Below are 10,382 nucleotides of genomic sequence, written 5' to 3'. Positions count from 1 at the left end.
TAGGCAGGTTTGATCATTTGATGTCTTTCAATTTGTCAACTTCGACGGTGTCAGTTGCTTAGCACACTCTTTATAGTTATACTGGGTAGCAAAATCAAACCAATACCAAGTTACCACAACAATATATTGCATGGAGCAATCTGGGATTCAAGAGCAGCTTTCAAGGATTTGAGAGAGAGATATTAAGAGAAATGGGATTACATTCTATACAGCCATAATCAACCTTCAGCACCTAACCTGGAATAAATTTCATAACAAATAATTTAAAATGTCCCTTTCAAATTCTCAACAAAATATCAAGCAGTAAATAAATGTTAGTTAAAACATTTTGCAACTTTTAAACAATTTTCTTTATATATAGCACGGGTATACATGCAGTTTCAACTTATCTGGAAAAATCCTCTTTCCTAGGCTGAAGGGAATTGAAATGCCAACACTCAGTAAAATGTAAGGTCAAATACTAGGGAAGACTAACATGTATGGATCTTTCAATGTCATTTTTCTTGAGGAATAAATTTTGGAAAAAAACTTCAAAAAGGATAGTTTATTGGTTCACGCTGCAGGGCTTTCTGAACAAGCTCAGTCTGTTCCTTAACGTGAATTGAATAGAAACCAGTGGCTGAAGCAGCAGATGGAGCACGCCCAATATACTTAATGTCATCAAAAGTTCCTCTCCCCTGTACTTTCATGGCAGTGCAGAGGCGGGGTGCAACGTAATTGTATGCACCCATGTTCATTGGCTCTTCTTGGCACCAAACAATCTCGGCATCTAACAGAATCCAAGAAAAATTAGCAAGCTTCAATAAGTCAACAGAACTTACAGTACTCAATTAATGAAGAAACAACGGAACCACCTAGCTACTAGAATGTGACCTATAATGAAATTCACCTATATTCTGGTATGTTCATACTCCGTTGTTTTTCTCTGGTTTAAAAGATTTGTAAGGATCATAGATTGATCAAGCATCATCTTGGATGACCAGGTATGCCTATATCATACTATTTTAGGGTAAATTACATTTTAAACCCTATACTTTCAAAAAAAAAATCAATTCAAACCATAAACCTATTATGTGTGATGTTGATAGAAAATGATTAAATAGAGTGATGTTGTATGACTTAGAGTGAAATAATGTCCATATATATTAGATACATGTTAAATTAACTACTGTGCATGTTTTGTATAAGCATTTTTTTTTATTAACGGTGTCACATAAATGAGTGTATGGTTTGCTTAAAAACATTTTTGAAAGTGTAGGGTTTAATTTGAAACTTCTGAAAGTATGGGATAATTTGAGACAAACCCAAAACTGTGAGTGTGAGGTTTAAAATGTTTTTTCACTACTATTTATCTATGGAGAGTGCCTGCCACCAATATGAAAAAGAAACCTATTATCCATGGGAGACATTGGACTGAGTACCTGCCACAGACATGAATAAAGAAGCCAGGTAACCAATGTAAGATCTAAGTTTTGCTTGCATAAGGACATCCAATTTTTACATTATTATGGGGAAATATAAGTAGTAAATCACTCAAAAAAAAATATGGCCAGTAAGTAGAAAAGAAAAGAAGGGAGCGTTTGAAGGGATATTCAACTAAACCTAATTGATTATTTCTCTAGATGCAAATTCAAAATGCATACTTGGATATCGCTTAAGCTCCCGTTGGATAAGGTCATATGGGAAGGGGCAAAGCTGCTCCACCCTACATATTGCAACATCCTTAGCATCAACCTTTTTCCGTTCCTCATCAAGCTCATAATAAACCTGCAACAAACAGATTTGCGTTAAGGGTCAGCATCTAACAACCAGGGAACAAAAGGAAATTGTACCAATGGCAAAACCAAACCATCTGAAATCACAATCCCCCAGGTAAGATTTATAAGAAGCCCTAACACTATTTTTACATGGAGAGAGATGGAAGAAGGGGAAGAGGGGGAGTGGAAAGTGACTAGAATGTACTTATTATTAATTCTTGCCACCTTCCCCTCTACACTCCTGGCATCTCTCTTCATTCCAAACATACCCTAAAGTAAATTAACCATAAGAAGCTAAATACTTGTTTGTATTATTTTAAATATTAAAAAAAAAAAAAAAGATTAAAACAAAAATCCAAAAAAACCTATATTCAGATGGAGGGAGATTGGGCAAAAGGACAGGAGAGGAGAGTTGAAGGCAGCTGAGACGTTTTCAGTTCCAGCCACCTTCCCCTCCACTTCTCTCCCATCTCCCTCCAAACATACCCTAACTAATTTAACCATAAGAAGCTGAATATTTGTTTATAGTCATGAAAAAAAAAAAAAACCACAGCAGTAAGAAGCACAACCTTTCCAGAGCAAAGAACCAGTCGTCGAATACCCTCTTCAAGATTGGAGTGGTCATTCTGGTCCTTTATAAGGCGCTTAAATCTGGTTCCCTGTTTGTCAAAACCTGGGTGGCCCTGGACATCATCAAACTCAGACAAATTTGATTTGCAGTCCTTGTGACGAAGCAAGTTTTTAGGTGCCATTACAATGAGAGGCTTACGGAATTCCCTGTGTATCTGGGTAATGAAACAAAAAATCATACGAAATTATTTATAAAAAAAACAAACAAACAAACACAAAATCAAAAGTAAGTCATATTCCAATTAGTTGCACTCACTTGACGCCGCAAGACATGGAAGTAATTGGCAGGAGTTGTGACATTCACAACCTGCCAATTGCATTCCTGAATTTGTGTTCGAAGAGTTGGGTCCATCTCAGGAATAACATAAGGATTGTCATCACTCATCTGCCATAAAATTTAAGAATAAATATAAGCACAGGAGCATCCTACAGAATATTGACAATAATTTTATGAAGGAAAATCCTTAATAAAGAGAAAAAAAGAGGAACACACTCAATTGATATACATAAATAACAACACTTTGGGCAGAGTACCTGAAGAAAACGCTCCAACCGTGCGCTAGAATGTTCAGGGCCCTGGCCATCGTAACCATGAGGAAGCAGCACAACAAGCCCAGTTTGACGAAGCCACTTAGACTCGCCACTACTCAAAAACTGATCAAATATAACTTGGGCCCCATTAGCAAAATCGCCAAACTGAGCTTCCCAGATTACCAATGAATTTGGATTTTCCATAGAGTAACCTAACTCAAACCCAAGAACACCAAACTCCGAAAGAGAACTGCACACAAGAACATATGTTGCTCATCTAGAAGAAGTTAAAAACCACAAAGCAAGATTACTCGGTGTACCAAGAGTTATATGGAAGAGTATAACAGTCTTTTAATATTTGGACTGACAGATAACTGTCCTGTAGTAAGGAGTTTGGGCAACAAGAAGTAGATGCTGTCTCATGAATTAATCTATGTATGTAATCTACGGCACAGATTTTCCCTTCATCCGACCAACTATGTGGCAATTCAAATAATCCTCCACGTTTACTTATAATCATATGACCTATTAGTAGGCATGTGACTTGTTTAAATCACTTAATAAGACATTTTTTGATAAGTTACTTAATAAGACATGCGATTAAAACACATGCCAATGATCATCTTATCTCCACATAACAGGTTGAATGAGATTCCTCCAAACCGGTTTGGTGGAAAACTTTGTCCTAATCTATATTAGCATACCAGTGCACATGAAAAAATAGAGGATTTTTTAGTTCAAAACACCCTATCTAAGGTCCTAAGGAATAATATAATCTAATTTTATCATATTCTTAACAAATAAGACATTAGTGTGTAGATGAAATGAACCAATACCATCCTTCAGATTATCAATCAAAAAATAACATACAGTTTCATAAGGACTGAAACAGCACAACATTATATAATTATGACATGGACCTTTAAAGGTTTATTAAGACCACAAATGCCAAAGCTTCAAAAGTCCTATATAAATAAAAGGGGGCAAAAAAAATCCTCACTTTCAATTAGGAAAATACCAAATCAAGAGGCATAATAACAAAAGCAAACACAGCAATATAATGTTTCATGCTACGAATTAATTAACGGCTTAATGCTAAAGTTGACAATAACACATAAATCTCACATAATTTTGATGTTATTTTTTATTTTGGTAAGGCAAAAACCTAACACATAAAGCTCATGCACAGCAGAACTTGTAGTAAAAAAAATTTTGAAACAAAAACAACAATTTTGTTAGAAACAAAGGGTAATATTTGTAACACCCACCTCACTTAAATTTAATTTAAATGTTTCTAGAGTGGAATTGGTGAATTATTTCATTTGTCTTGAAGGTGTTATTATTTTATTTTATGACCACTACCGAGAAAATAAATAAAAGAGATATATTAATGCACAGGATAGTTAATTTGAAAGACATGGTCCAATTATAAATTGATTACGGAGATATCATTATTATTTATTTGGAGTTAAACGTAATGTTTATAAGTATGGTGGGCTTCTTGGGGACCAAGTAAATAAGATTCAGGGGGCTATATGCTTATAGCCCAAGCCAAAAAGAAAAGAAAAAAAGTCAGTGCTTAACATTTAAGCTTAAGAGTAGAGAATTAGGGCTTCTCTACATTGAAAAGAATAGCAGACCGTGGCACTACTAGAGGCAGCCAGAAAAGTCGTAAGTGCTGAGGTAAACGTCTATCTACACATGCTTTATTGAAAATTGTTAAAAACATCTTTCACTTTGGAGCCTTCGTCTCATAGTCTCATGGAAGTCTTAGACTTATACTGATAGTTTCATAGGAAAAGAGGTTATCATGGAAGTATGTATATAGACATACATTATTTTATTTATTTTGAAAGTCAGTTAAGAGATCTTAATATATATGTGAAGTAGTATCACCATTCTATATAAGTTAAGCCTATATAGACATCCACAGGTGGTGTTTGAATGGTCTATATATATGTATAGCAAATTGTAGTATTAGAGATAACACTACAATTCAAATAGAATCTAGTATAGACATGATGTCTATTAGAAGGCTATGTCAGATTTAATATTGCGAAATCTTCACAATCAGATTTAATATTGTGAAATCTTCACAGTGACTAAGGAAAAGTTTTATAAGATGATTTTTGAGGTTATTTGAAAACCTATTTGCCCTTATTGAGTTATTTGATCCCTAATTAGGTTCTAGTTGACATCATCCCAGACAAGTGAAGTAAACTTTGGTTTAGCAACTAGAGGTAAGTGGACTTCAGAACATGTTGTTTCTCAAGACGTGTATATATATATATATATACATATTTGTAAAAGTGAAGTTTCAAAATCTAAAATTATTGTCAATGCTTTATACATACCTGTATTTTATTATTTCTTGTTTGTATGTTTGTTTGAAGTTGTATATGTTAAGAATGATTCAAAACTATATTTTGAGAAATGGTTCATTATATGATATATGATTTGTATTGACAATATTGTAATAAAGGAAGAATGTTTTTAAATGATCAATTGGACAGTTTGCAACCTTTGCCAACATAGGGTTGTGTTGGTCTTTGGCCAAAGTAGTGTTATTGTGGTGTAGTGCAGTGTTATCGTTTGCTCTTTGGAGTCAAGTGTTATTGTTTGCTCTTTAGAGCTAGTGTTGCCTCTCTGAGGTTATTGGTATTGTTTCCCATGGGAATTACCCACTAAGTGTTTAACAGTATATGTCTTATCTAGCTAATGTTTTCCATATTGAACTACTGTTTTGTTGTTGTTGGCTTTATAAGTGGAAAAATTGTTTATAATTATATTATATTGTTTCTACCTATTTAGGGTATTTTGACCAACTAAGTGGTTACTATTTTATTTAACTTACTTCATGATTTCAAAGTTATAGTCAAATGTTTACTTTTTGACAGTTTTATAGAATATATTCTATTACTGTTAAAACTATATGTAAATGTTTTGTAAAGATTATATCTTGTCAATGATACTATTATTTTGTTTTGAGAGACATCCTTATGTTAAATAGTCTCTTATTTGTCTTTTAGCTCACCTGCTTTCTCCACCCTTTTAGATTAGAACAGTGGAATCTCTTTTGGTGGATGATCATTGGAGTCATAGATTGAGCACTTCGTTGGGAGCTATGTTAGTTAATTGACTATGTTATTATGTTTCCTTAGGCTAGTGAGCTTAGTATTTGTGAAACTATTTGAGATTGTATTTGGGGAATTTATTATTAAAGTTTTAGTCTAATGGATTTTATAAGAAAGACTTGATGGTTTGATTTCTTATTTGTGGATATTTATATATGCTCTATTCCATTATTTGAACTTTAGTATATATAAGACAAGTGTATCTAAATCTGGGTTTTGGGTTTGGGTCGTGAGAATATTGTTTTGAATTACTTGCACAAGAAGAAAGTTACCACAGATTACCTGTTGCTAACAGTAAACATCTCCTCATTTTGGTTCATGATAACATGGTCTAGAGGGCAATACTTCTCCCCCGTTTCCTGATCATGAACTACTGCATGGCGATGACTAAATGTACCCCTTTCAACATCCTGACCGCTCAATCGAACATGGTTACCTTCTACAAGCAATGTGGCAAAAGCAAGTGCTTCCCCAACTGCCCAGTCTATGCCTTCACCTGTTTCAATCATTTGTGCACGTTGGTCATAGACCTTCTTTACGGCTCTGTGAGGCTTAAAATTATCTGGAAAAGTTGTGATTGCCTTGCCAACATTCTTCAAAATGTCTGGCTTTACCCTGTATATCAGCAAAGAAATTTTATTATATATATATGCATTTGTATTTATACACACACACACACACACACACACAAACACATAAATATATTTATAGTCAGAAACATAAAAATAGAAGTGAAAATTGACAACTCAACTCCACCTTAAACTAAGCCATGATCCCAATTATATTGTGGTTCACTACCAATCCTCATCAACTAATTGGAATCGGCCACATATATTCTTTTTCTCGATTCTATCCTATATATAACCCATACCATATGCCACCTCTCTAAATAGCATATCCTTCTTCACTACTACCTATATTATTTAGGCACTTTAAAAAAATACTATGTTATTTTAGGGCACCCTCTACAACTTGACAAAAAATAGAAACACAAACATACCCAGTGTTCCGGATTCGTGAAAGCTGTTCAGGCGATTTGAACCCAGACCAATGAGATGAAAGCCAGTCCCTTCTTTTTGGAACATAATCTTTGCTAGCCAAGAATTCTTCATTGAGTATTGTATTGACCTTATTGAGCATCTTATCAATGTCTTCCTTTGTCACCTGCCCGGATTCTAGAAGTTTATTTTGATAGATCTCAAGAGTTGATGGATGATTCCGGATAACCTGTTAGCCCAAATCAAGTTAGACATCTAAGCAGTTTGGTTGACTAAAGTCATAAGCAGCAATCAGCAATCTATGTGAAACATCAGCAGTAAGAACAAGTGAGGATCATCTTGGAGGGAGAAAAAAGATAAAAAAATTCAGTTAGAATGTAAGTCTAATCAAACAGGAACAAAAAACTTCAAGGAGCTGTAGAGAAAGGGCTAACCTTGTACATTTTGGGCTGTGTGAAGGACGGCTCATCAATCTCATTGTGCCCAAAACGACGATAACACACTAAATCAACCACAACATCTGAATGGAATGTCTGGCGCCACTCAGCTGCAAGCTCACAAACATGAACTACTGCCTCCATATCATCACCATTCACATGGAAAATTGGGGCACTCAACGCTTTGGCAACATCAGTGCAATACTGTGAAGATCTCCCTGCCCTTGGATCAGTAGTGAACGCAACTTGGTTGTTCACCACTATGTGTATAGTGCCACCAGTAGCATAGTTTGGAAGAGCACTAAGATGTAGAGTCTCATATACTACTCCTTGTCCAGCAAAGCTACCATCTCCATGAATAAGAATACCCATATTCTTGGTCCTGTCCATATCATTTGAGTAATACTGCTTTGCTCTAGTTTTTCCGACAACAACCGGGTCCACAGCTTCCAAGTGGCTTGGATTTGCAACCAGAGACAAATGAATTCTCTTTCCGCCTCTAGTTGGTCGATCGTAAGAAGTTCCTAGGTGATACTTGACATCGCCAGTTCCTGTATAAAGCCCAACTTCATCCACAGGCTTTGTACCACCACTAAACTCACTAAATATCTGACGCAGTGGCTTCCTAACCACATTACCCAATACATTCAATCTTCCCCTATGAGGCATTCCAATAACTATACTCTCAACACCAAGATCGGCTGCCCTATCAAACATCTCCTTCATGCCTGGAATCAGAGTCTCCCCACCTTCAAGCCCAAACCTCTTTGCCGTTGTCCACTTAGTAGCCAAGAAGTTCTCAAACTGTGTACTCCATATAAGCCTATCAAGAATTACCTCACGGCGCTGCCGGTTGTATTGCATCGATGTGGGCGTTTCAATCTTGTCTCTTAACCAATTACATTTATTACGATCTGAGATGTGCATGTACTCATACCCAATGCTCCCACAGTAAGCCTGCTCAAGCCGGGTCAATATGGATCTAAGGGTCTGCACAGGTCGGTTCTCAGACAAAAACCCAGCCATCCTCCACACACCCAAAAAGAATTCTCTATCAAGATCAGCTTCTGTGAAACCATAAAGTGCAGGGTCCAATTCTTCTGGGATTTCTCGTTCTTCCAAACCCAAGGGATCCAACTTGGCTTTCATGTGACCATTAACCTGGTAAGCCCTCACAAGCAATAGCAACCGCATACTCTCTTGAATTGTTTGGCCTGAAATTCCAGGGGACGTGGCGGCCTGACCCACGAAATTCCTAAAGAAATTGTCCCATGACTCATCCACACTATTTGGGTCAGCTTCCCAAGCCCTTTGAAGCTCCTCTAGGTAGACACTGCTTGTCCCATCTAGGAAGCTGTCAGTTAGCCTAGACAAGGGCACAGGACGAGGTACTGGTGCTGCTTGTGCCTTTGATCTGAATACAGTGGTGTGAATATACCGATTCTGTGAGGGAAATATCCGTGTTCGTGATGCATTTGACCCACCTTGAGATAGAGTTCTCCTAATAGCAAGCTTTGCTACCCCAGACCCAGCTCTAAACCAACCCATCTCTATCGATCCAAACTATAAAACAGAAAACAGCGGTGATTTAAGTCTCTCGAGGCTCAAATGGACATAGACGCCTAATTCTAACTTGTCAGAATCCAAGCATTCACTAGAAGAAACAAATAGACCATGGAGCAATAATAACAGGAAGAAAAAACAGCAAACCAGCAAAAGAACATCATAAACATTAAACCAAAATTTACACCTTGACATGTATCTAAAACCAGAAATGAGCATAAAAGCCATTAAGGACCCAATCAACTACAACCTACTCTTGATATAGAAAACCCAAAATCTCAGAATTGCTAGAAAAGCCACAAGCTTTACATCACCATTATATAGCAAACCCAAAATCATGCAATTATCCAACGAAATTACTCTAACCAGAACAATGCAAAAACCAATCAATTATATAACACGCAAGCATCTAGTTGCTGACAAAACGTAGTAAATTAAAACCCCAAAAAAAAAAAAAAAATAGAAGCATATGAAATTTTATTAATATATAACTCTAACCCTGTTCACTTAATCAGTTATTCGATCAGAAACCACTTTTAGATTGAAAAAAATGCTCATAAGCCAAAAAAGAAACAAAACCAGAGATCGAAATATAGAAAGATTGCAAGAGAAATCCTAGAAAAGCATCGTACAAAGTATCAAAAACTTGTTCAGGATTTTGTTTCGTTTAGGTTTGGTCTGTCCTTACCGTTGGAAGAAGCAGAAAGAGCTGACCAGGCCGAAGTCCAAACCAAACCAGACAGAAAACTGAAACACTGCTTTTTTTTTTTTTTTTTTTTATATATTATTTTTAAAAAAAAAAATTTCTTTTTTTTTTTTTTTTATATATATTATTTTTAAAAAAAAAAAATTATTTTTGAGACAGAACAGAACTGCGTGGAAAACCCTCGAGCCTATGTTTAATTTACTAATTTACCCTTCAGCTAAGGCTCATCGTATTCATATAATCATTTTAGGCTCATGACAAGTGCTCCGCACTTGAGATGAGACATTTTTTATTTTAAGTTTAATGTAATTTTTTAATTTGAATTTATTTATTATTAGTTGGATTATATATGAAAGAATTTTTTAAAAATTAAAATTTAGGATTTGAAATTGAGTAAACTGCTAAGATTGGTTTAGTGTGTGCTAATTTTTAGAAAAAAATATATTAAACAAGATATATTTAAGTAGAGTATGCTAATTTTTAGTAAAAAAGTTTCTCTAGTAGGTTTTTATTTTTTATTTTTTTATTTTGTTGAATTACAATTTTAACCTTATTTTTTATTTTTTAGAAATAAAAATTGTCTAATTATATTAGGGGTATATTAGGGGTATTTTTGACATTTTCTG

The 10,382-nt window shown here is 35.3% G+C and overlaps 1 protein-coding gene across 1 annotated transcript; it reads right to left on the bottom strand.

Annotated features, from left to right (window-relative positions):
- Positions 1-326: 326 nt before the first annotated feature.
- Positions 327-9,842, bottom strand: LOC112040538 (uncharacterized). Its single transcript, XM_024073426.2, has 9 exons — positions 9,739-9,842; positions 7,485-9,050; positions 7,053-7,279; positions 6,335-6,667; positions 2,922-3,168; positions 2,644-2,772; positions 2,327-2,542; positions 1,644-1,767; positions 327-769 (listed from the first exon to the last, which is right to left on the bottom strand). The coding sequence occupies exons 2-9, from the start codon at positions 9,033-9,035 to the stop codon at positions 531-533; spliced, it is 3,066 nt and encodes a 1,021-aa protein (XP_023929194.1). The 5' UTR covers positions 9,036-9,050; positions 9,739-9,842; the 3' UTR covers positions 327-530.
- Positions 9,843-10,382: the final 540 nt, after the last annotated feature.

Source organism: Quercus suber, unplaced genomic scaffold (assembly GCF_002906115.3).
Source record: "Quercus suber isolate HL8 unplaced genomic scaffold, Cork oak 2.0 scaffold_5, whole genome shotgun sequence".
In the NCBI taxonomy this organism is placed as follows: Eukaryota; Viridiplantae; Streptophyta; class Magnoliopsida; order Fagales; family Fagaceae; genus Quercus; species Quercus suber.
This window is presented reverse-complemented; position numbering and strand designations above follow the sequence as displayed.

Coding starts and splice junctions, on each gene's coding strand:
- LOC112040538 (XM_024073426.2), bottom strand. CDS start 9,035: ATGGGTTGGTTTAGAGCTGGGTCTGGGGTAGCAAAGCTTGCTATTAGG. Junction 7,280..7,484: donor CACAGCCCAAAATGTACAAG/GTTAGCCCTTTC, acceptor TTGGGCTAACAG/GTTATCCGGAATCATCCATC. Junction 6,668..7,052: donor TCACGAATCCGGAACACTGG/GTATGTTTGTGT, acceptor GCTGATATACAG/GGTAAAGCCAGACATTTTGA.